The sequence below is a fragment of the Astyanax mexicanus genome, chromosome 8 (genome assembly GCF_023375975.1).
Source record: "Astyanax mexicanus isolate ESR-SI-001 chromosome 8, AstMex3_surface, whole genome shotgun sequence".
Classification (NCBI taxonomy): domain Eukaryota; kingdom Metazoa; phylum Chordata; class Actinopteri; order Characiformes; family Acestrorhamphidae; genus Astyanax; species Astyanax mexicanus.
The window spans coordinates 4,520,905-4,547,156 of record NC_064415.1 but is presented as its reverse complement, the minus strand read 5'-3'; the positions used below and the strand labels follow the sequence as shown (position 1 = coordinate 4,547,156).

Here is a 26,252-nt window from a genome sequence, read left to right as displayed (position 1 = left end):
ATTTAGAAAAACGAGTCGATCAGGAAAAGCACCGTGTCTACATCAACCCATGAATTAGTATTCATGGCCCCGCCCACCTCGGCTCAGGACCGCCCACAGGCAGAGCGAAAGCCAGGCAGCGACACAGTCTCGTCAGATAGGAGATAACTAACAGCGCTAGGAACAGCATGGCAGTTTATTCCTGTGTTATTTGTGCGAATAACACATCAGTGTTCCAATATCAGATATTTCACAAGTACATGGGGATATAAACATGTAGAGCTAACAGAGAGACCCTAGAGGACCCAGTATAAATTTACAGCTTAAAAATATAGCATAGACATAGAATAGTAGCATAGACAGCATTGTTTGGTCCTTTTTTAAGCATACAATAAATACATCAGCAAGTATCGGTTTAAAATAAAAGTGTCAATACTGGATATTTAAGTGCACTCTGGGTCAGTAAAGTAAAAACAGTAAAAGTAAAGTCGGTACCATCCATGCTCCGAGTGCTCTGTGCAGAGGGGTGAGCTGATCCAGGGGTAAAGACAGCAGGCTCTCCCGGGTCCACGGCCTCGTCAGCAGATAGTCCAGATAATCCAGCCCCAGGTCAGGCTTGGCCTCCGAGGGGTCATTAAACTGCACCCTCCGGGAATCAGACTCGCTCTGCTCAGCCTGCGTTCAACAGAAACAGAGTAAACATTCTACAAACCAATCAGTGTGAAGTACAGAGAGACTCCGCCCACGTAGACGATGATGACAGAATGTAGTAAAAGTTGTTAGCAGTGTGCAACCAAAACTAACTGGACTAAATACAGAACAGGATATAATACATCTATAACACACACACACACACACACCAGCCTCGGTTCAGACTCTAATACCACAGATCTGTCGTCTCTTACCTGATTTACCGGCGCCGCCTCAGTCAGCCAATCAACGATCAGCTCCAGCACGTAGCCGATCTGACCCCAGCTACACACACAGTCTATAGGCTGATTGTACACAGCCACGGCCGAGCCAGCCGACACACGTTTCAGCTGAGCCATTACCTTACTCCTGTAGACAGACAGGCAGAGAGAGTGGAAGGCAGACAGACAGGCAGACACAGATAGACAGACAGAGAAGCAGACAGAGAGGCAGACAGAGACAGGCAGGAAAGCAGGCAGACAGAGACACAGACACAGACGGACAGGCAGAAATACAGACAGGCAGACAGACAGAAACAGGCAGGAAGGCAGAGACAGGCAGAGAGGCCGGCAGGCAGAGACACAGGCAGAGGGATAGACAGAGACAGACAAATACATACAGATAGACAGACAGAGAAAGACACACAGACAGACAGACACAGACATGAATACACACACACAGGCAGACAGGCAGACACACAGACATAGACAGGCAGACAGACAGACAAAGACAGGCAGAGAGGCAGACATACAGAGACAGAGACACAGACAGAGACACAAACAAATTCGCACAGAGAGAGACAAAAAAGATCATAAAATAAACGTTAGCAAGAGAAAATTAACACTGTAGATAATTCTAAACTGCCTGTAAAAAAATGTCTAGCCCTAAAAACACAATATCCAGTACAATTAATATTCTAAAAAAATCTAATAAAATATAACGCACAAGATAACTTCTCTAGTAATCTAGAACATATAGAATCTAGTAAAGTAAAAGAAGAAAATAAATATGAAAAATAATAAAAAATAATTCTCACAATCAGAAACATACAATAGAAAAACACATTTTAAATCCATAATTCTAATATTAATAAATAAAATGTAAAGTTCAGATAAAAGTGATACCCAGACTTGATTTACTGCTGATCAAAGAACTAGAAATATTTTTTAATACCATTAATATCCAGACGTAGTTGTTTAAAAAAATAAAATAAAATAAATAAATTATATATATATATATCTCCAAAAAGAAAAAAATATATCTTATTATTAAAATAATACCTAGAAAGAGTCCTATTTGAAATCACGAGAAGTAGAGGCTGTGCACACAGATGCTGTGATGAACCGGAGATGGTAAATGATATTATACATAATCGCCTTCATGATTTTAATAGTTGGAACTGAGTAGTAAACCAGTAAAACATCAAAGATTATCAGATTTGTTACACTGAATCCCCACAGATCCTCTCAAAGTAAACAGTCAACTGGGCAAAAGAGTCGTGTCAATGATATCTTACCAGGAGGTACACTGCCTTAAACTAGACTCCGAGAGCCGTATTATACAGCATCAGGGGAATATTTTACACTAAGAGAAACACTTTTACATCTCTTGTGTCAAAACCTAGACCCAATGTTTTAGACCCCTATGTTTTACACATGCAGGTCTAAAGGTAGGGTGTCCTGATTCTTGTTAGGTTGGAAAAATAGGTTAGGGGGAGTGTTAGGGCTGCGTGACCCTTCAAACATAATTATTTTAGCGGCACACTCAAAACCGAGGGTTTCGAGAAACACTGAAGCGAAAGCAACCAAAGAAACCAGCACTTTTTTTTGTATTTTCCTTCCTTTCCTCCACTTTATGTCCTAGTTTAATGTATAGATTAAATGATTTATGGGCATTTTCTTTATTAAAAAATAATAATAAATAAAAATAATAAACAAATCGCTAGTACTTTGTCTTAGTAACTAGCAAGCTAGCTAGCTAATTTTATCATTCCACCTTAAATTCTACAACAAATAGAGACTGCAGCATTTAAGGTGGAACGAAAAAATAAAACACTAAAAGCTAGTAAAAGCTAATTTTAGCTCCATATCACAGAGGAATTAAGGAATAGGCAATAACAATTAATTGCAGCAGCACCTGCCCACTTTTTGAAAACATACGATAAAGCTCTAAAGTTAACTTGTTAACCAGCAGCAGCAGTTAGTTGCTAAAGTTTATCCCTCCACTGCTATAGTGATATATCTGTATCAGGGCTTTTAATGGGATTGGGACACAGAGTCTTATCAAACTGCAGCAACCCAGGATGTGTTATACTTTTGTTAATCAGTGTATTTAAAGCAGCAATAGGTAGGATTTCCTCGATTTTTGATCTTTTTAAAGAAGTGAAACTCAGCTTGAAACTCATTGCAGCGCTGCATTGAGGTGTAATAGGAGGAATAGCAGTGCTCTCGTGTCTGTGCCCGAGCTCCTCTGAGCTCAAACCAGACTCTAAGTTTTCCGAGGCGGCCGCGACCAACGCTTGTGAGAACTGCGACCTGCTTTCCGACCTTTAGTTCTAACAGTTCTACAAGGACTACTGGTTCATTCTTTACAAACTAACATACAGACACTCTGGCAGAAGCTGGAAAGAGACCGAATATGTCTGTGAAAGCCAGAAAACGAGAAAGAGAAACTAATCCGCCTGAAACATTTATTACACTCTGCAACTATAGGGGAGCCCACGAGCACAAAATCTTAATCCTACCTAGTGGAGCTTTAAGTGTTTGGCTTAAATGATCTGTAATATACCAGTATGCCCATCATCTAACAACAAAAATGGCATTGTCTGGTTTTATTTTAAAGACAATTAAATATATATATAATTTTTTATGTAATATGAAAGGAGCGTATTTAAAAATAACATTTTTTTTATCCCCCATGCACTTAATACATACCTAAAAATACGAATGTAAGCGTACAGTGTGTGTATAAATGCTAAGTATTAGTGAATGGTGTTATATAAGGGCTGTTTGTTTGTGTGTTTTGGCTGCAGCAGCAGCAACAGACAGACCTGAGAGCTGGAACAGCAGCAGCAGGTAATAAGGATGCCAAGCGGATGAGTGGAGCTGTACAGCGCTCCTCCTGAAACACACACACACACACACACACACACACACACACACACACACACACAATTGCAGCAACATTACATCATCTGAGTGAAGAAGCGGTGCTGGAGGGGGCGGCTCTGGAGCTCCGTCTCCGTCATGCGGAACAGTGGACTCACCTGGAAGACCCTGAGGTACTCTGGCAGGACGGAGGCGAATTTGGCAGTGGTGTACTGCAGGGCCTCCTGGTTGTGCTCTAGAGATTTCTGCACACTCTTCCACAGGATCACCACGATCTCCAGCAGACTGGCCATGACAGCCGTGTCCTTCACTGAGAGAACGTCCTCCAACACCTGCCAAAACCACACTTTAGATACTTTTCTCACAGTAACGTAGAAAAAAAAAAATCATGAATAAATTACCTTAAAATTTAAACATCGCGTCATAGACATTAAAGAGTAAAGTTTTTTTTTTTCCATTTGATTTAGTTTTTTTTACCCTGAGCTTAACTAATAATTATGGTATGTTTTTAAGTTTTTAAGTCTTTTAACTTTCCTTACACATTCTGGTCACAATGTTACACTGGATTAGTGTATAAAGGTAATATAACTAATATAATTATGCTTAGTTAAAAAATGCTTAGACATTTGAACATATTAATCATGTATGTTTATAATGTAATAATTGTGCTATGCTCAAGAAAGAGTTTTCTGTACTGTATCTCATATATTATCCTAAGTAAATACTATATTAGAGTATATTTATATAGTATATATTTCAGGAGCATTGGGCAGGCATGTAGATAAAATATTATATATTAAAAATGTATTATTAATAGTATATATTGTTGTTATTGTTGTCATTTCCTTCATTCCCTCTTTTACACCTCTATCCCACTTTATTTATTCTATTTGTTCCCTTTGGCCCTGTCTAAAAATGTTTTTTGTTTTTTTTTACCTTGAACTTCTATTACTCTATGTACATCTTTATTGTAAGTCACTTTGTAATGTAATGTAATTTACATTTACATTTATGGTATTTAGCAGACGCCCTTATCCAGAGCGACTTACAACAGTGCTTCAAAGTCACTTTGTAATGTAATGTAATCTAATATTGTGCATAAAAGTTTTGACATAATGTGAATCTGGCATTTCTTCACATTGCATCACAATATCATGATAAATGCATGCACAGAAATGCTCCAAAATAAACAAAATCTTTAAACATTAACATCCATTGAAAGTTAAGCAGCTTTTTATTCCTCCTGTAAAATTAACATTTTGGACATGAGGTTTTTGAGTGATTATAACTAAGTTTTCCTCTGCTTACTGAAGTGTTCTCCTTGTTGCTGGAGATGGTTTCATCAGCGCTGTTGCTGGTCCTCTGAATGCAGGCGTTCAGACACTTTCGGATCGTTAGCATTAGTTTCACTGCACAGACAAGATAGAATCAAACACACACTGTTTAATAGCACAGTTACATTAACACACTTATCAAGCATAACATTAATTTGACACAAAAATTACACCTTGACGTTTTCTGAGTTTAATAACTCAATAATAATAATAATTCACAGTAACTGTCTGAGATTTCTGGTGTTCTGAAGTATAATCCAGTGTCTGGGGAGAGCTCTGTGTCGTCTCTGAGTTTCCCGAGGCTGAGTTTACACCAGCTCAGTACACAATTGCATTGTTCACAATACTTTGAATCATTGATTCCAATATGCACTCAACTCGTGAACCGATTCACTTAACTGAACTTTGATTACAAACTGTAAGACCATGCATGGGGGGGTGGGGCTGATGAGGTCACTGACAATTTTTCTATTTTTCAGATATTTTCTGGTTGGGAAGGGCTTTCCTCTCAGACAACTCACAAATGTATGTTCTTATTTGAAATGAGAAATAAACACCATAAAAAAATGAATATTTTGGCACTGTTGGATCTAATATTCCATTAATTTCTGATGTTTGATGAGTATCGATATTGAGATATTTAGGCAGGTATCGTATCGAAACTCATAATTTTGGTATCGTGACAAGACCAGTAGCTAGGTAGGAGTGTCTAATAGAGTGAAGGACAGGAAGTGATTAAACACAGTGTTTAAAAACTCCAGCAGCACTGCTGTATCTGATCCACTCACTGTACCAGCACAACACACATGATAAGGAAACTCCATTATTTTGAATGTGACTTCTTCAGCTTTGCAACGGTTGCTGCTGTATTTATTTTATTTTTTTATGTGGTCTACAGCATTTGCTGGTTTGAATGGTTAGTGGTGTTTGTTAGCTCTGCTACTCACTATATGCACTCTGTGGTTTTAGAGTCTTAATTCTTGTTGCTCCATGAGATGTGTTAGTCTTACACATTCTACACATATGAACAGCAGAACTAGAGAATAAAACAAAAGCCTCACTAGCCGGGTCAGGCCAGCAACCTGCTACAGTATTCGGTAGATTCTGAATATGGTCTAATTGGCTAATAGATAGAGAAATACCAGCTGATTGTATATTTTGGCATGCAGGTTTCTGATATGGAAGCTACAAAACAGAAGTGTGTCTCCCATGTAGAAACCCACCTATGTTGGCGGGAGCCGTGTACATGTAGGCGTAGAGGTAGAACTTGCGGGCGGCTCCCGGGTTCATCTGGATCATGGTGACGCAGCGCTCGCACCAGATCTCCTCCGACTGACTGACGGGGAAGAAGGAGTTGAAGAGCAGGTTTACGATCCGTTTAGAAACCGAGGGAGAGTCCAGCTCCAGACGGGCCAGCAGGTGCTCCACAGAGCACACCTTCCAGAACTGAAGAAGAAAATAAACATCAGCATGAAGATACAGAGAAAACAATGGGGTGCAAAATCTGACAATGGTCTGACAATCATTGAGCCTACACTGGTAATAATTAAAAATGTATATTTTTATAATTAAATGACTAGTGGTGTCAATAGATAAAAAAGTCAAATCTATATTTACATTCTACTAAAATACATTAATTTCCAATGGATATATATGCAGCTGAAACAGGGAACAGCCTAGTGCATCTCAAATTTATAAACATTAACATTTTAATATTAATAGTAATAATCAGTCATTATAGCTTTTAGAAAAATAGGGGGGTAGTGCACTATAGGACTCTATAGCTTTTGTTTTTAAATGGCTTTATTTTTTTTCTCCATACATTACTTATACTTTTATACTTTAAGTAATTTTGAAAGCAGTACTTTTTAAAAAAACTTTTACTTAAAATCTTCAATTTCTACAGACGTATTTTAAACACTAGTATCTATACTTCTACCTACAGAGTAATCAATGACAATACTTTTTCACCATAGATATAGCTAAATAAAACATCTAATATGTCACCAGACGTCAATTATGGGAGGACGTTGTGGCCAAACTTAATTACTTAAGTAACTTATTTGCATAAAACATCATCTAAAAAAAGTTGTGTGCATTAACCTTGACAGATTTGGTTTTAAATCGTATTTTTTTTTATATTACATTTTTTAAATGTCACTGTTTCCTTTAACTAACCAGCTTTCAGATAAATTACAGGCATAAAACGAATGTACTTTTACACACAGACACACACACACACACACTCTTACCTTTGCTGCTCGGACAGCTTTAATCTTCAGCAGCATGTCCACAAAGGCCACGCGCACTTTCTCCGAGGTGTCATGGAGGCTGGTCTTCACCGTGGGAAGCAGCTTCTCCATCAGCGGGTGACTCATACTGTTATCCAGGATCATAGACATGCACTACACTCAAACACACAGACGTATAAGAAACACTTTACCTTCAAGATGATACAGCATTTAAGTTCAAAAGAGACGAGACAGAGGTTAACAGCTCTTCACACCAGACATGTGGGCGCAAGACTCGACAAAATCAACCTGCAACTCGACTTTGACTTTACCTTTACCTACTGGCTTGGACTTTCTAACTAAACAAGACTTGACCATATTTATTTACACTGTACCTGCACTGCACCCCTCAAGTCCACTTTATGACCAGATGAGGTGCACAAAGAAAAGTAGAAAAAAAAAAAATTATTTACAAATACAGCTAAAAGAATGAAGATTAGAGCTTAGATTGTCTGCCTGAACCCAACCTGACCCGAGGCCCGGGCCGGGTCGGGCTCCAGAAAATAGTCTGAGATGTAGGCATCTGTTTTTTAATTATATTTTTATTTTTAAATAAATCTCTGGTGTGACAATCACAATATTGCTAAGTATCCAATTATTATTGTTAACGAACCTAACCAAATACCGAAAACTGAAAGTGAAACTGAACTAATTTATTTATAAGCGCTGTTTTCACTACCGCAGTTCTACACCGGGGGTGTTGCGCCGATTCTGTCCGCGAAGCGGGAGTCGGAATTGGCACAACAGCGGCAGCGCGGCGGCACCTCGTGGTCCGTGGTGTTAGTTGTAAGCGCTCGCGCTAGCCGCAAAATACGACAGAAAACACTGAGAAACTTCAGAATTATGTATGGGACTAGAATATGAGCACGAGGAGATAAAAGAGAAACAGGAGATACAGTATGTGAGAACCTTTACCTGCGAGTAGCTCATACACCAGAACACGCAAATCTCTCTGTGTGTCTCTCTCTGTCTGTGTCTCTCTCTGTCTGTGTCTCTCTCTGTCTGTGTCTCTCTCTCTCGCATGTGAACTCCGCATTTGACTTGCAGCACTGTGTTTAGCTGTTCTTAAAAATCATTTTAATTAAATAATAGTTCTATGCTTCTATGTTACAGAGTTAATTAACATAATTCTGATTATATTTCGCTCATTCAATCAGCCCGAAAACAGCCAGTTTATGGGTCGGGTCGGGCTCATAATGACAGTTCCCGGTTCGGGTTTGGTCGGGCTGGGGCAGAATGTGCACAGGCTTGGGCTGGGTCGGGTCGGATTTTTTGGGCCCGATCTAAGCTCTAATGGAGATGACTTTTATTACCTAAGGATTACTAATCACTAAATACAACCATACAGTTCAAACTTACGGTGGCCGAGAAAGCCCAGCACAGTGCAAATTGAAAAGCGCTGCAAAAGCACAAAACACATCCATCAAAATTACAACACAGGCGCAGCAAATAGAAAAACGCGCTGCAAATAGAAAAACGCGCTGCAAATAGAACCACAACACAACGGAAGTGAGTCACAACACAACGGAATTTTCCCAGGGGACCTTAAAAGATGCTGTACCAGCTAAGCTGCATCTTCAGTAACGTCTCGGACTTCACTATGTGTACAAAGGACAATAAGTGGCAAACAAGCTTCTGAAAAGTAAGTTATGTTTATTACCTGTGATTACCACGGTTGTGTGCATATTATTAAAAGTTCTGCTTCACAAAACGCCTTGTTTGCCACTTATTGTCCTTTGTACACATAGTGAAGTCCGAGACGTTACTGAAGACGCAGCTTAGCTGGTACAGTATCTTTTAAGGTCCCCCGGGAAAATTCCATTGTGTTTTGACTCACTTCCGTTGTGTTGTGGATCTATTTGCAGCGCGTTTTTCTATTTGCTGCGCCTGTGTTGTAATTTTGATGGATGTGTTTTGTGCTTTTGCAGCGCTTTTCAATTTGCACTGCGTTGGGCTTTCTCGGCCACCGTACAAACTGGCTAATTTGATCCTACTTTTCTTTTTTACAAAGGTACAAAAGACTGGAACCACCAGTGGTACACAGGAGTTTATGAAGTCTAATCACCAACTTTGTTTTAATGTATTTCTATATAAAATAATACATATAATTATATTATAATTCCTTCGTAGTTTGCAAATCATACATATGAAGTCAGTCTCTGTCTCTTTTCCAAGTTCTACAAATGAAGCAGGAAAGCAGAGGAAAGCGTCAGATTCTCAGCTCTGAACTCAAATGTTGCCTTAAACAGTGCTCAATAGTAGATCTATGCAGTTTGCATTATGCTAATATCTGGTGTACAAATGTTAAATTGTGTGATGTTATTAGCAGCAGGTGTAAAGTTCCTCACCATAAAGACGGCGCAGCGGCTGTCTGGGGAGCTGGTGTCGTTGGCCAGCTGGAGAAGAAGCTTCTTCAGTAGGTCAGTGATGACCGTTGAGGGGAGGAGCTCCCAGCAACGAGACAGAATTGAACACGCCCCCAACACAGCTGAGGATCGCACCAGCGGCCGCGGGTCCTCCAGCAGAGCCTGCAGAAATGAACAACCTGAGTTTTTTTTAGCCACATTTAACTGTAGTCCTGCTAACAGTATTGTGATATATTGAATCATAAATAGGGATGCATTAATACTATTTTTATTATTTATTTATTTTTACAACCCAGTACATGTATTTTTGTATTTGTCGATGCTAGGGATGCAAATGATCAATCGACTTTCGATTAATTGTCGATCAAGAGATTGCTCAAACATGTATTACTCGCGATTAATCGCTAGAAGGCGCTACTGTAGTAACTTGAACAGAGCGTGAGAACGAGAGGTGAACACATCTTGCGAGAGACCAGGGTTGAAAACAAAATGAAGCGGGCGAAAAGAAGTGCAGTGTGGGACCATTTCAACATTGTTAATTTAGGCAAAGAAGTCAAATGTTCTCATTTGAACACCGTGCATGCAGCATGGCACCAGTGCACCTGGTCAACCAAAAATCACAGCTACACTGGGAGCACGAGCGTGTGATGAGAGAAGGGCGGAGGGAATTACAGAGAGGATATGCAGCAGGATCCAGAGTTTTGATGCCAATCAACACAGTTGACGGTACAGGGTTTCAGGATCTCATTGCATTGAGGATTTCCTAATTAATAGCCTAGATGCAGTTTCTTCATAATCTATAGGCTCAATAATATTCTGTTTGGCTGTTTTTTTTTTTTTTATATGTCTAATGTTACAAAAACGCAAAAACTGAGCCAGTCTTTAATTTAATTTATTTTTTTAGTGGAAGAATGTATTTTGTTATACCATAAAAAATGTCTGCTTTCTTTTCCTAATGCATAATTACTTGAGGAATATATAATATAATATAATACAATATAATTATCATAATATAATATATACTTTTTAACTCGGTGTTTTAACTATTTAGCTGGTATTTTTAAAGGCCCTATTGAAACACTGAATTTCAGGTGAAAAACGCCGCTCAATTAATCGAAAGTCGATCGATAAGATCAAACAACTAATGATTAATGAATTAATCGATAATTTGCATCACTAGTCGATGCTGATATTTACTTAAAATAAAGCAATCAGAAGCAGTGTGCAATAGTGTACTTATTAGTGTAAAGTAGTGCAATGCAAGTTTGAGTTTTGTTGAGAGTGTCACAGTATATACAAACATTTTTACTATTCTTAACAAGCTCATTTAGGGAAAAATGATGCTTAGAAAAAAACCTCTGTACTTTACTCTTCACTCTACAGACAGCTGCCTTATGAAGCATGTTTCAGTTTTTTACCGCCTGATAGTTCTTTATCTGGATCTCTCACTCTTGCCATCTCCCATGCTCTCACACTCACTTACTCTCACTCACATGCTTCAGTCACTCACTCACTCTCAGTCTCTCTCGCACGTTTACTCTCGCAATCTCTCTCCCTCTCAAGATCTCTCACTTGTACCCTCTCGCCCTCACTCTCGAAATCTCTCACTTGCTCACTAACTCACTCGCACTCTCTTGCTTACTCTCATGCTCCCACATTTACTAAGTCACTCTCATGATTTCTCACTCTAGCAGTAGCAATATATTGTGAGTGACTAGAGCACACGAATGAGAGTCAGAGAGCGTGAGAGCACAGGAGCTGGCGAGAGAGAGATCCAGAGGGAGTGAGAGGACAAGACCTTGCTAGAGTGAGAAATCGTGAGAGTGACTTAGTAAATGTGGGAGCATGAGAGTAAGCAAGAGAGTGCGAGTGAGTTAGTGAGCAAGTAAGAGATTTCGAGAGTGAGGGCGAGAGGGTACAAGTGAGAGATTGTGAGAGGGAGAGAGATTGCGAGAGTAAACGTGCGAGAGAGACAGAGTGAGTGAGTGACTATATGTAAAATCTATCAAACATACTGATCCTTTAAACCCCTGCAGTGTTTCTGTGTTCAGTGACTGACCGGTGAGGTAAATGCTTGTCTGTACTATTTTTTTTTCAGACATTTAATAAATATAAACATATTCCATCTACTCCCTGAGACATTGAGACTTACGAAGAGCGTGTCCAGCTGTTTCTGCACCAGCTCGTCCACGTTCTCGCTGCTCATGCCGGGGTCGTGGACAGGAAACGCCTCGGTGAAGAGCAGCGTGGCATTCGCTCGAACCTCAGCATTGGCCGCCTAGAAGAAAACATATTTGAATAATTTGATAATATATACATTGTACACAAACTTTAGAGCAATGACAGTTACACATTTATCACACTGAACCTGTAAAATTATTCATATATGTAATTTACTGGCAATTAAATTACAACTGATGCACTGAGAAGCAAATCTGTGCAGATTATGAGTTATTTATGAGAGCATAGAGCCAATCAGCTTGCTAGTAATGCTGCAAGAGAATGGGGGAATATAGTCAAGAAAGTACAAATAACTGATGACATTTTGGTACACCAATTAAAATATCTATTTTCAGTGACTTTTCAGTTCGGAACGGCCACCAGAAAGGGGGCGGTTGTGAAAAAAGTTAGTCTGGAGCCTTGAATCAACGTATCGGATATCAGACGATTATCTAGACTTTTATATTAGCATGGACTACAGACTAAGTATGGACACAACTGAACTGTTACTGGGGAGGTAATTACCTTCAGGGCCTTCCACAGGATGGGTCTATAGAGGCGGTGCAGCATCTCATCTATACCCTGCCGGAACTTCTGCTTGTGGAAGTACGTCAGAATCTGTAAGACACAAAGGGGATGCTAATAAAAACTGGAATCAGTATATAAATAATACAAAACTGTTCTGTCTCTGTTTTCACTTCAAGCGTAGTCTTAATATGACTGGTTATGGTAACAGATAGTTAAGTTAAAAGAGACTCAGGAGAAAAAAAAACAGAAACCATAAACTTAATATGACTGGTTGTGGTCTGAACTCATTGTTTGCACTATATATGACCTAGAAGCGTTCTATTTTTACTTTTTATTTATATTGTTTCTATTTTTTTTATAGACTCAATTTGTGAGAGAAACCAATCTGCTGAGTTTGCGTTATATGATTTTGTCAAATGAAACTAATTTCTAAAGTTTTTAATTTTTCATATATTTTAAAATCCTGTCTCGTTCTTGTGAACCCAGTATTGGGTCTTGTCTCGTCTCGTGAGATTAGTGTCTCATTACACCACTACTGTATAACTATATATTTTTAATAATTATAAAATTACTGAACTACAGAAGAAAAGAAAGTTGAGGTGACAATGGAGTACTTCACAAAATTATTATTTCCTATCCTGTACCAATTCCCCAACCTTTTTTTATATATGACAATCTTTACTGAGATTTTATCTTAACAAATATAACTTTTAATGTAAGTTTACATCAAGCTGCAATGGCCTCCCGGCCTGTGTAGTAAAACCACTCCAGATGATCCAGAACGCAGCAGCACGTCTGGTCTTCAACCAGCCAAAACGGGCACGTCACCCCGCTGCTCATTGAGCTCCATTGGCTACCAGTTGATGCTCGCATCAAATTCAAAACTCTTACAATCGCCTACAAGGTGATGTCAGAACAGGCTCCTTCCTACCTGCACTCACTCCTGAAGGCTTACGCTACCTCCCGGCCGCTGCGCTCCTCCAGTGAATGTCGCCTCGCTTTGCCAAACATTCACACAAAGCAATCCAGACTGTTCTCATACAGAGTTCCCCAATGGTGGAACAAACTACCTTCCACTACCAGATCAGGAGAATCTCTCACTATCTTTAAGAAACTCCTGAAGACAGAGCTCTTCAAAGAGCACTTACTCTCTTAACACCTCTAACCCACTAACTACTTCTAACCTCATTTCCTTCTTCCCCTCCTTCACTCCTCTATCCTATTATTCCCCTTTGTCCTCCTTTTATCCCTATCCAAAGATGTTTTTCCTTTAAACTTATTTTACATTGTACTTGACTATTGTAAGTCGCTTTGGACAAAAGCGTCTGCCAAATGTAATGTAATGTAATGCAATGTAAGTGGGATCTGTAAAAACAGTCCAAAGCACCGCAAAATGCTTAGTTTATTCAGAACCAGGCTGAGGTTGCCTAACCTGCCGGACTTTGGGGTGGACGGGGGAATTCTTGTGCACGAGCAGAGCGTGCTGCATGAAGTCCTGGATGCAGGTAGACTCGATCTCCTCCAGGAAGGGGCTGCTCGCCTTCTTCCAGGCCCTGAAGTAGATCTCGGCCACATCGGCCGCCACGGCCCTGAAGGAGCATCAGAAATGCACTATTAGAGCAGTTCAGCAGAGCGCCGGATAATTTATACCGCAACTCATGACCTTTACAGCAGTGACACTGCAGTGGGCTGCAATGACAGCCAATAATAAAAATAATTACAGCAATTATCAGTAAAAATACCACGCGAGAAAACAGAAAAACAGATCTTTCACTCTGATCCGATTAGAAAGCTTCAGTTAACAAGCCAACCGTAAAGTGCAGAAACACAGAAGTGAGTGATTATAGCAGATAATTATACAGTGGTGAGAGCACAGGGCAGCACACTGACTGACACTGACTTCTGTGTGCAGGGGCGTTTAGCTGAAAAGTGAACACAGCCGTCAGCAAACTTTAAAACTTACCTACTACATACTGTACAAACAGTAATACTGAGTGTAATGTAATCTGTATTCTATGCTGAATGTTATGGGTCTGTGATATGGTTCTAAAATAATATCACAATATTTCAGGGTATTTGCGGCGATAAGACCAAACATAAATATTTCAAGAATGCACGACTGAGGGCTTAGAGTGGTCCAGCAGACTGGGAGATCACTGGTTCAAATCCCGGTCATGCAGCTTGCCATCAGCTGCCGGAGCCCCGAGAGAGCACAGTTGGCCTTGCTCTCTCTGGGTGGGTACAGTAGATGGCACTCTTTCCCCTCATCACTCCTAGGGTGATGTGGATCATCACAAGGCTGCGTCTGTGAGCTGATGTATCAGAACCGAGTCGCTGTCATAATAGAGGCGGACTTCACATGTATCGGAGAAGGTGCGTGTTAGTCTTCACCCTCCTGGTGTTGTGTAAATAAAAATGTATTTGGTGATATTATTGTATACAATGTGATCCGGCACACCTCTAATTCAGATTGTCCCCATATTGTAACAGAAGTCAATGATCCAGCATGTCATGATACTAATAATCCACTCCATATATAAAGTATATACTGAAGTAAAATAAATGATTGTAGTCAGATATAATCTATCCTTAGTAAATATTATTTAATGGGAAATGAGAACAGTGTGAATTTTCCTTTTCCTACAAACAGCAAAAAATATATATATTTTTGCAATAACAATACTTAAAAAATACTGATGATACCATATGTTTTACATATGTTTATGACACATATGTGTTAGCTTGTGCTAAATGGCAAAACACAAACAAGCTAGGTTCACAGAAAACATATTACGCAAACGTCAATTTAATCTCTAGGTGGTTTTGTAGTATGTAGTATCTGAAGGTTCTTAAAAAGCAGGAGGCAGCAAAAAAAATATAAAAAAAACTCACTTGGAGAAATATGGTAGCTGGTTTTTGATGGTCCCGTGGATCATACTGATAAAGTTCACATCCCAGCCGAAGAGAAAAGCAAGAAAACGCTTCCCCTGAAACACAAAACACAATTACTCACAACCACAATATATATATATATATACATGTATAATTACATATAGTAATAATATACTATTATTTATTCATTAGCTTTTACATTTTATTATCAAAAGCTTAAGTTTAAACTATATTCTGTGATTAGTCGTGATACTTTTAAAATACTTTTAAAAGTATTTTTAAACAACTGACACCACTGATATGAATATAATTCCAGTCTATAAGTTCACAAATATTATTTTAATTATATTTAAATATCCATAATTTAACCTTTATATCTTAATAAGAAAGGGTGTGATCAATCGTAATTAATCTCAGACTATATTTGCGAATTTTTTTACTTCTTGTATTTGTCAAAATAATGATGATTAAAACACAGACAGACAGACAGACAGACAGGTAGGTGTGTAGACTCACCTCCTCGCGTTTGATGAGGTTGGTGCTGAGGAAGCACTGCAGTAGGGGGCTGGTGATGTACTGACCTCTCTCAGACTGGAAGTCCACGGTTAGTAACACGTCCCTCAGGCTGAACAGCCGGTTCAGTTCACTCACCTGAGAATAACAGCACAGCACATTAGCGCTCATCACTCATCCCACAGCACAACACAGCAAAGCACAGCACAGCAAAGCACAACAGTTAGTTTTTCTTAGTTTCTGCAGTTTGCATGTTTAGGACTAATGCACCTTTTGCTGGAAAAGAATGGAGATTTTAACTCTACCAACTGGATAATACCCCTGTCTACAGCGTGTCTTTCAGCCCATTCAGTGAGTAGCAGAGCTAACAAACACCACTAACACACAAACAGCAAACATTGCAGAGCACATTTAACCTCCACAAAAAAAAAAAAAAATACAAAAACAGCAGCAGCAGGAATCAGAAATCTAAAGAATCACGTTCAGACTGTTTTCAGTGCTGGATAAGCATCAATTTTCTGTTACAATTTTCTACTTGCAGTGTAGTTCTGTTCCGGCAATCACAGGTAATCACTATCTCAGCTGGAGCTAAATTGATCAGATTATTATTATTAAAATAATAATATAGTTACATACACTTTAACATTAGATTTAGACTACTTTAAGCAGTAAAATGAGGTGGCCGATATTGGGATACTCATTCCTGAGGTGGCCGTTATTGGTATAATCTGTATGAGGTTTACCTGAAACATGGGCCAGGTCATAATTCTCATCAAATTATATGTTTGAAACTAGTTTTGAAATTTGACTTTTCAAGGATAATTTGTAAATGTTAAAATAAACTAATGAGCACATTGTCTTGATTAAAAAAAAATTAAAACAAAGACAAAGTTTAGTTTTTACAGGGTTCTTGCACCATTTTAAAACTCAAATGCAATGCTTAAGATCTGTTTTAGACCGCAATAAATATAATTTCATACCCAAAAACTTAGTCATAATTTATTTGGTGAAAAATAATTTGTTGTGTTGGAAATCAAAACTTAACGTAGCTTACTCACCCTTAACGTTACTATGTTATCTAGTTCGGTGTTAATTTTAGCTAGCATTCGGCTAACCTTTAATATAGCTAACTCGCTACTAATGTTACTATGTTAGCTAGCTCTCTGTTAACCTGAGTTCTCTCCCTGGCAATGTTGCTAACTCGCTGCTAACGTTATTATGTTAGCTAGCGCTCAGCAAACCTTAGTTCTCTCCTCAGTAATGTAGCTAGATAACTTACTGCTAACGTTAGTATGTTAGCTAACTCGTCGCTAATGTTATTATGTTAGCTAGTTCACTGCTAATGTTACTATGTTAGCTAGCTGTCCGCTAACCTTAGTTCTTTCACCAGTAATGTAGCTAGATAACTTGCTGCTAACGCTATTATGTTAGCTAATACGCTGCTAATGTTACTATGTTAGCTAGCTCTTTGTTAACCTTAGTTCTCTCCCCGGCAATGTAGCTCAATCTCCGCTAATGTTATTATGTTAGCTAGCTCACTGCTAATGTTACTATGTTAGCTAGCTCTTCGTTAACCTTAGTTCTCTCCCCGGCAATGTAGCTCACTCTCCGCTAATGTTATTATGTTAGCATGTTAGCTAGCTCACTACTAATGTTACTATGTTAGCTAGCTGCCTGTTAACCGTAGTACTCTCCCAAGTAATGTAGCTAGATTACTCGCGGCTAACATTAGTATGTTAGCTAGCTTGCTGCTAAATGTAAGCTAGCTCTTTGTTAACCTTAGTTATCTTTCTGGTAATGTTAGCTAACTCACCGCTAAAGTTAGCATGGGTATTAAATCTACTGAAAATGTAATACCTACAGCATATTTACAGTAAATGTAATACAATTTAAGACCATAATTACCAGGAATTTTAATATAAGATATTTTAAGGATTTTTAAGGACCTCCAGGATCCAAAATAGCTAGAAAAATTAAACATACACACCAAGCGAAAGACCGGGTCTCAGCAGGTTAAGGCTATGTAATGTATTCATTTGTGAAACAGTGGCAAAATAAAATTGATTCTGTCTGTGTACTCCACATCACGGAAATCACAGCGCCCTATACATCTAATATCTGGATTTCAGTTCCTCAAAGGAAGCTCAAGGACTTTTATAGGAGTTACTATAGCAACATATTATTTAGCTCCATCCTGTTCCAGCCGAGAGGAACGACAAGAGAACCTGACCTGCATACAAAACCTTCCTGCAGGTCCTGAAACAAAACCACCAGCATAAAAGCTGCAGAACACGGTCCTGTAGGATCATTACGGGTGAAAGCAGCCTGAGCTTTGTTCCTGCTGCTTCTCCAGGCCATGCTACTGTAGCCTGGAATTCAAGGCCATAGCTAATACCATCAAACTAGCCTCTGTGTGCTCGGAGATAGCCTTGTTTAAAACGTCAGTAAATCATGTAGGTTATAGTAAAAATAGCCTCTCTCTCCACACATCATAACTGCACGCCTCAAACGGATTATAAACCGCCGTGTTCAACAAATTACCCTTCCCCTCTGCTTTCAGTTCTCCGCTGGCCTGCGACAGCCTGAACCTGAGTGCTAAATGGCCTCAGCTGAAGAGCTCATATATACACAAACACAAAAAATACAGAGAGTCCAGAGGCATCATTCTCAAAACTCATCATTAAAATTCTGCTGCATGACTAGAATACAGACAAATACAAGCTACAGTTTGTGCAAAGGCTCTGCGATCAATCTAAAAACTCATATCTCGATTTGTTCTAAAGAAAAAGCAACATACTAGGGGTGGGCTAGTGTTACATAAATGCATCACGATGTGAAAGGGGACCATTGTGAATTTATTCACAAATGACAAAAATCGATTTTCTAAACATTCTAGAGCTATAACTGAGAACGTAATCATGACGGAACACCAAAGAACTGAACTACACGTTAAAACAATACATTTTCATTGATTCATTGTTTGAACTACAGAGGTCCCAATCGCCACTAGATCAGGGTGGAGAACCAGTGGGCGTAAGCAAAGAGCAGAGGACATGTCAATTAAAAATGTCAATTTTTTTTTTTTTTTTTTGTTGCAGCCTCCTTAAAAAAAAGGCTAATGGAGTAAATGGTAATGAGTAATAGAGTTATCAGGCCACTTACAGACTCATTATACAAACTCTAGCAGAGAGTAGAGGAGCCCAAGAGAGCTAAAGCCAAAATTTGCATTTCTTTTAACTGTCCACCACTGCTTAGCTTACACATCTTAATAGCCCTATCTGGACGGAATTATTTTCTCAGGGGGTCATTTCTGGGGTAATTTTCACTTTTTTATTGGGGGTCCTCTGTGATTTTTTTCCCCTCCGGAACGATCATGTACATGTTTTTCCTCAGACGTCCTCTGATAAAAAATTACAGTCTGAATTATCTACTGTTTTTCACTGAACTCCGTGGTCCTCCGGTAATGTCAGCAATTTTTAATTTTTGAGTTTCGTTTCCTCGCGTTTAATAAAATAGCTACTTGTCCACTGCCGCACACCGTAATTACACTTTGGGCGCGTGTTTCCACAGAGATCCACATTAAAAACTGTGAGTGGAAATGGAGGAGCTACTGAACTCGATGTCATGTGACCGAGAAAGCTAAAAAAATATATAAAAACTCACTGGTTCTCCTGTTTTTTTTCAATTGCAGTTCAGATGCAGGAGTTTTATGACTGAGTAGAAGTGTGAAATATTTTTCACAGACGTCCCCCTTAGTGGATATGGACATATTTGGTGTTCTGCCCAGTTTGGACGTAAGTAAACGCATGTTAAAACATTGGAAATGTGCTTAAAAATCCTATATTTGTGTCCCTGCTGTATTGTACACATAGTGTCTCCCATTCTCTTTTATTACATCTTTTATCTGTACTTGCTGTAAAATTTGGGAAGGAGAGTAACGTAATTTCAATTCTCTGTATGTCCTGTACAAATGCAGTATTGACAATAAAAACTACTTGACTTGACTATCAGATGTTACAAATACATATAAATATTTATACAGAATAATTACAAATACAAAAATTAGCAGATATTCTGCAGCACAGTTTTTACCGATTGCTTGAGAGTAACCGTATTCTCCAAACAGACGACAAACGCGGTCCATCCGAGCTCTTCCTTCCCCTGCAAACCCCGCTTCCACCAGCACTCCAACAGCCAATGAACAGCCTGCTGCAGCGGCACCTCCGACAGCGGCAGACAGCTCTCTACACCTGCAGACAGAGGCAGAGTAAACTCTTAAATAAACACAGGGCTCTCATTACTTACAGGGAAACATTTAACAAACTTTTAATGACTTTTATACGTGAAAAAAACAGTACAACAGCAAACAATACGCCTTTTCACACGTGACTCCTGGATGCACTATTCAACACTATTCATTAGTTGTGTTCCAAAATGGAGAGAAAAACTAAGAAAGCCCACTAATGTGTGTCTGAGACACTCGAGTTAAGCAGTGTCAAGTTTATTATTATAAACAGCTAATATTTATTCAATAAGAGTTCGCATATATTTAAAATTATGGATAAATACACTGCTCAAAAAAATAAAGGGAACACTCAAATAACACAATATAACTCCAAGTAAATCAAACTTCTGTGAAATTAAACTGTCCACTTAGGAAGCAACACTGATTGACAATCAATTTCACCTGCTGTTGTGCAAATGGAATAGACAACAGGTGGAAATTATTGGCAATTAGCAAGACACACTCAATAAAGGAGTGGTTCTGCAGGTGGGGACCACAGACCACTTCTCAGAACCTATGCTGTCTGGCTGATGTTTTGGTCAGTTTTGAATGTTGGTGGTGCTTTCACACTCGTGGTAGCATGAGACGGACTCTACAACCCACACAAGTGGCTCAGGTAGTGCAGCTCATCCAGGATGGCACATCAATGCGAGCTGTGGCAAGAAGGTTTGCTGTGTCTGTCAGCGTAGTGTCCAGAGGCTGGAGGCGCTACCAGGGGACAGGCCAGTACACCAGGAGACGTGGAGGAGGCCGTAGGAGGGCAACAACCCAGCAGCAGGACCGCTACCTCCGCCTTTGTGCAAGAAGGAACAGGAGGAGCACTGCCAGAGCCCTGCAAAATGACCTCCAGCAGGCCACAAATGTGCATGTGTCTGCACAAACGGTTAGAAACCGACTCCATGAGGATGGTATGAGGGCCCGACGTCCACAGATGGGGGTTGTGCTCACAGCCCAACACCGTGCAGGACGCTTGGCATTTGCCAGAGAACACCAGGATTGGCAAATTCGCCACTGGCGCCTTGTGCTCTTCACAGATGAAAGCAGGTTCACACTGAGCACATGACAGACGTGACAGAGTCTGGAGACGCCGTGGAGAGCGGTCTGCTGCCTGCAACATCCATCAGCATGACCGGTTTGGCAGTGGGTCAGTAATGGTGTGGGGTGGCATTTCTTTGGAGGGCCGCACAGTCCTCCATGTGCTCACCAGAGGTAGCCTGACTGCCATTAGGTACCGAGATGAGATCCTCAGACCCCTTGTGAGACCATATGCTGGTGCGGTTGGCCCTGGGTTCCTCCTAATGCAGGACAATGCTAGACCTCATGTGGCTGGAGTGTGTCAGCAGTTCCTGCAAGATGAAGGCATTGAAGCTATGGACTGGCCCGCCCGTTCCCCAGACCTGAATCCGATTGAGCACATCTGGGACATCATGTCTCGCTCCATCCACCAACGTCACGTTGCACCACAGACTGTCCAGGAGTTGGCGGATGCTTTAGTCCAGGTCTGGGAGGAGATCCCTCAGGAGACCATCCGCCACCTCATCAGGAGCATGCCCAGGCGTTGTAGGGAGGTCATACAGGCACGTGGAGGCCACACACAATACTGAGCCTCATTTTGACTTGTTTTAAGGACATTACATTAAAGTTGGATCAGCCTGTAGTGTGTTTTTTCACTTTAATTTTGTGTGTGGCTCCAAATCCAGGCCTCCATTGGTTAATAAATTTGATTTCCATTGATGATTTTTGTGTAATTTTGTTGTCAGCACATTCAACTTTGTACAGAACAAAGTATTCAATGAGAATATTTCATTCATTCAGATCTAGGATGTGTTATTTGAGTGTTCCCTTTATTTTTTTGAGCAGTGTATATCAAAGTATTGCAATACTAAGCTAATAACTGCACCTTCCTTCACAAACAAAGAACAAACAGTGGCATGTGAAAAAAAACTTATTAAATAAAATCTGATTGTCCTTTAATAGGCTGTAATTGCATTATTATGCTATTATATTGTCATTATATTAGCAGCATAAAATTACCATAATTTGACAGTAATATCATTTATTACCGTCATTTCTGAAACAACACATTGCACACATACTGTGACAGGCTTATATTTTCTATTTCTACACACATTTCATTAAAACAAGTGATTTCTGCATCAAAAATGATGTAATATGAATGTCTATATTTTGATCAAAAATAGATTTTGTAATAATTTTACTGAAAGGGAAATGTAAGAACTCCGTTTTTTTTAATTTAAGCGAAATGCATTAAGTCTGTTTATTATCTCCATATTATTTGTTAATTTATTAGTATTTACAAATAGTAGTAGTAGTAGTGTTATTATTCTCTATATTGCGCTCTTAAATTGCCACTGAAACCTAAATTGCCAGGTTTGCGGTTTTCCTGCCAATCTGGGCTTGTTTGATAGTGGTGTGTGAAAATTCAAAGGAAAAGATGTAGATGTTTTTTGGCTACTTTTATATTTATCTTGGCATAAAAAGCCTTAATTGCAAACCGTTCAAAATGAAAATGTACTGTTGTGTGAAACTCTGTGGCAACCCTAGATATTGGGCTAGTTTAAGCTTCTGACTTGCAGGTTTTAGACAGACCTTGGGCAGCAGGACTTTTTGCTGGACCTGGCAACCCTAGCTGTAGCTGCCGTTTACTTGCCGTCTGCCTTCTCTCTCTATCACTACAGAGACAATGGAAGCTCTATATGTGGGATTTAAACACTGATAATATGTTTAAATGTATAATGAGCTGATGTACAGTGATGTACATTGAGTACGGGTGTTGTCTTGTCCCTTATCTGGTGTGTTTACAGTTTTAGAGACACAAAGAGCGAACCAAGTCTGTGAGCCTTTCTCCCCTCCCACAGGGTTCAGTCTGCTCCATCCAGACTGTAAAAAAAAGATGGACGCCGTGTCGCTGTTCCCATTCATTCAATGAAAATGAAGCCAAAAACTTCCTCCATGTTGGCGATCCTGAAACCTGAGTCTGCGCAGTAGAGACCAGAGGAGGGAGAAAGACTGTGGAGAGACGCCTACTCATTTAAATAACCCCGCCCCTAAGGACTGCCTCCACAGAGCTATACACAGCCTTTGGTCCCGCCCATACAGTCATTGGTCCCACCCTGGCTAAGTGTAACCCAGCCCTTTTACACACCAATAACCACACCTTTTTGAATAGAGATGAATAACGTTTTAAAAAATGAATTCTGTGGGGATATAAACATTTAATAATATAAGCAGAGGTTACACTAGCTGCTGCATTTAAATAATGGAGGTAGAATTACAGTATATTAGAAAAAAACGTGATTGAAAGTTGTTCTGTTTTGCCATTGAAACCTATGGGGATGGGTGGGGTTACACAGCTTTCTGAAACCGAACAGCAGGGGGCGCCCGACCTGTGGTGGCTTCACTTTTGAAAGACAATGCTCTGTCCAGCTATACACAGTCTATGGCTCCATCAGACATTCATGACACATCCACAATTCTGCGTCGACAAATTATTATAGCTGACATTGTCGATTATGACGACCAATCGTTGCAGTCCTAAAGCACACTGGTTGCTTACGGAAAATTTTTTTAAGTTGTTGGCAAATCTCTTGTTAAGTCCTATTTCTAATATGTTAAACTAGTTTTTTAGTTTTTTTTTTTTTAACATTCTTGTTCCATTCGTGATTCCTTTATATGTTGTGTTTTGTAGGATGTTGTTGATCATGTGTATCGTCAAAAACACAGAAATTATCAAGATATTGTTTTTAGTCAATATCGTACACCTGTATTTACAGTAGATGTAATGTAGTGCTTACTGTTGAGGATGTGAGCACAGTCCAGCAGAGCAGTGTAAGTGTCTCCGTCCTGTATGGCGTCCACAGACACCGTACACACTACAGCAGCAGCGTCCAGCACAGCCATGGTGAGTTTCTGCAGGGGAGAAACACACATTTTTACATCAGCAGAACACAGGCAGACCTATACAGCCAACTGGCTGATACTGATTTATTCAGACAGTAGGAGACTTTCTGTATATATTAAAACTGTCCAGTCAGAGCACAGGCATGGAAAGAGTAATTTAAGGTTTTTTATGGTGCTAGTGTGCCCCCTAGAGGTAATACAAGACCTTGAAATCAAAACAGGGCCCAGTTTAACAGACTTTATGTCTTTTTTTACACCTAAAATTATAACAAATCATAAAAAAGAAAGAACACACATTGAATGTGAAGAGGTGTGTTCAAACATTTGACTGAAAATGTATATACTAAATCTGCTTATTGGACGCATTATGATATGGTGGTTACAATGTACCATATATACCATGCCATATATATGCCATATATATGCCATATATTGTGATACTGTAAGCAAGAAGATATATATACTAAGAATGTTTGTAGTTTAAATTAGGGCTGGGGCGACGCGTCGACATAATCGACGTCATCGATTACGAAAATACATCGATTTGCATAACGTGCGTCGGCGCGTCGTAAATATGTTAATTAACACGGTAACATAGAAGCATAGAACTATTATTTAATTAAAATGATTTTTAAGAACAGCTAAACACAGTTCTGCAAGTCAAACGCGGAGGAGTTCACGTGCGAGAGAGAGAGAGAGAGAGAGAGAGAGAGAGAGAGAGAGAGAGACACAGAGAGAGAGAGAGACTCTCTGCTGAATCTGACTCCCGCTTCGCGGACAGAATCGGCACAACACCCCCGCTGTAGAACTGCGGTAGTGAAAACAGCTACAAAAAAACGCCAGCGGGCATCTAAAGTTTGGGAGCATTTCACGCAAAAGGGCAACAATGTGGTCCTCTGCCATATGTGCAAAAGGAGCACTTGAAGCGCAAACATCCAGGAGCACTATGTCAACAGGGTCACACAGTAAGTTACCGTTTACATCAGGGTCTCCGCGGGTGTCCTTAAAAAGACTTAAGGCTGTCTACCAAAGGTTTTAAACCTGCCACAGGCAGAAATTATACATTTTTGGTTTATATTTGTGCATGGCATTTCACAGTTTCCAGAAACAGTAGCATTATTCATAAGTTCAGGTGTTTAGCTAAGCTAGCTGCCTTAAGTTATTTTAGCTAGCGCCGTCGGCGCTGCGGTGTTACACCGTTTTCTGTCACCGTCGGAATTTTGTGACCAGTGCTCACGGTTATGAGCGTTCATTGGCAAAACGGAAGCTTTCTATACCTACACCTTACCCTCAGCCCTAAACTGAACCGTTTTGGCCAGTCGGGGTAAACATTAGAAACGAACACGTTTCGAATCGGCCAGTGCGCCGGTCTGCTGAGAACTACTTGCCAGTGGTCACAAAATCTAGCGGTCACAGAAAACAACACACGGTTGTGGTGTATGGGAGCTTATCCATTTTTAGCGTTATAGATCTAAACAACGTGCTGTACATGTAAGTGATTATAAGTGTGGGGTTTGGTTTAGTAGGCTTGTGTTGCTGTTGTTGTTATTATATATAAATATAGTATTTTATCGTTTGCTTTAAAACGTAAAATAATAATTATTTAAATATGTTTCTCAATAAATAGATTAGTCGACTAATCGAAAAAAATAATCGTTAGAATAATCGTTTAAAAAATAATCGTTAGGGACAGCCCTAGTTTAAATACAATTTTTGGAAATACATTACTATCATTTATAATAATAATCAGAAGTCAATATTAAATCATCATGTATTGAAAATAATTCTGATATATGATACAATATTAATAAACCCCAATTATCTACCAGAGTTTTGAAGTGACGGGGCCTAATAAACATGGCCACACAGTTCATATTATATATATATATACATTATATTAAATTTAAATTTTCTAATTTTTATCCAATTTTTTTTTATCCAATTAATTTAACCGTTAAATTATAATGACATAAAATAAAATAATATAATATAATTCAGCATGGATAAGTGTGAATGAAGAACAGTAATGAGTTTGAGTGTCTAAGTGCGGGTAAGTGTTTTCCAATTAACAATCTAATTAACAGTCTAATTACCCAACCCACTCATTACCACTGCCCCTATCAGTA

At 39.4% G+C, this 26,252-nt stretch overlaps 1 protein-coding gene across 1 annotated transcript in view; it reads right to left on the bottom strand.

The window, feature by feature from the left end:
* Window positions 1-26,252, bottom strand: part of ncapg2 (non-SMC condensin II complex, subunit G2) — a 47,607-nt gene that overhangs the window by 16,970 nt on the left and 4,385 nt on the right. The window contains exons 4-18 of the mRNA XM_049481942.1: window positions 24,021-24,135; window positions 20,013-20,170; window positions 15,924-16,058; window positions 15,408-15,502; window positions 13,948-14,104; window positions 12,513-12,605; window positions 11,920-12,045; window positions 9,750-9,929; window positions 7,363-7,515; window positions 6,334-6,556; window positions 5,085-5,185; window positions 3,935-4,108; window positions 3,719-3,789; window positions 885-1,038; window positions 475-654 (exon numbers count right to left, since the gene is read on the bottom strand). Coding sequence (XP_049337899.1) covers window positions 475-654; window positions 885-1,038; window positions 3,719-3,789; window positions 3,935-4,108; window positions 5,085-5,185; window positions 6,334-6,556; window positions 7,363-7,515; window positions 9,750-9,929; window positions 11,920-12,045; window positions 12,513-12,605; window positions 13,948-14,104; window positions 15,408-15,502; window positions 15,924-16,058; window positions 20,013-20,170; window positions 24,021-24,135 — 2,115 coding nt within the window. The remainder of the gene's footprint in view (window positions 1-474; window positions 655-884; window positions 1,039-3,718; window positions 3,790-3,934; window positions 4,109-5,084; window positions 5,186-6,333; window positions 6,557-7,362; window positions 7,516-9,749; window positions 9,930-11,919; window positions 12,046-12,512; window positions 12,606-13,947; window positions 14,105-15,407; window positions 15,503-15,923; window positions 16,059-20,012; window positions 20,171-24,020; window positions 24,136-26,252) is intronic.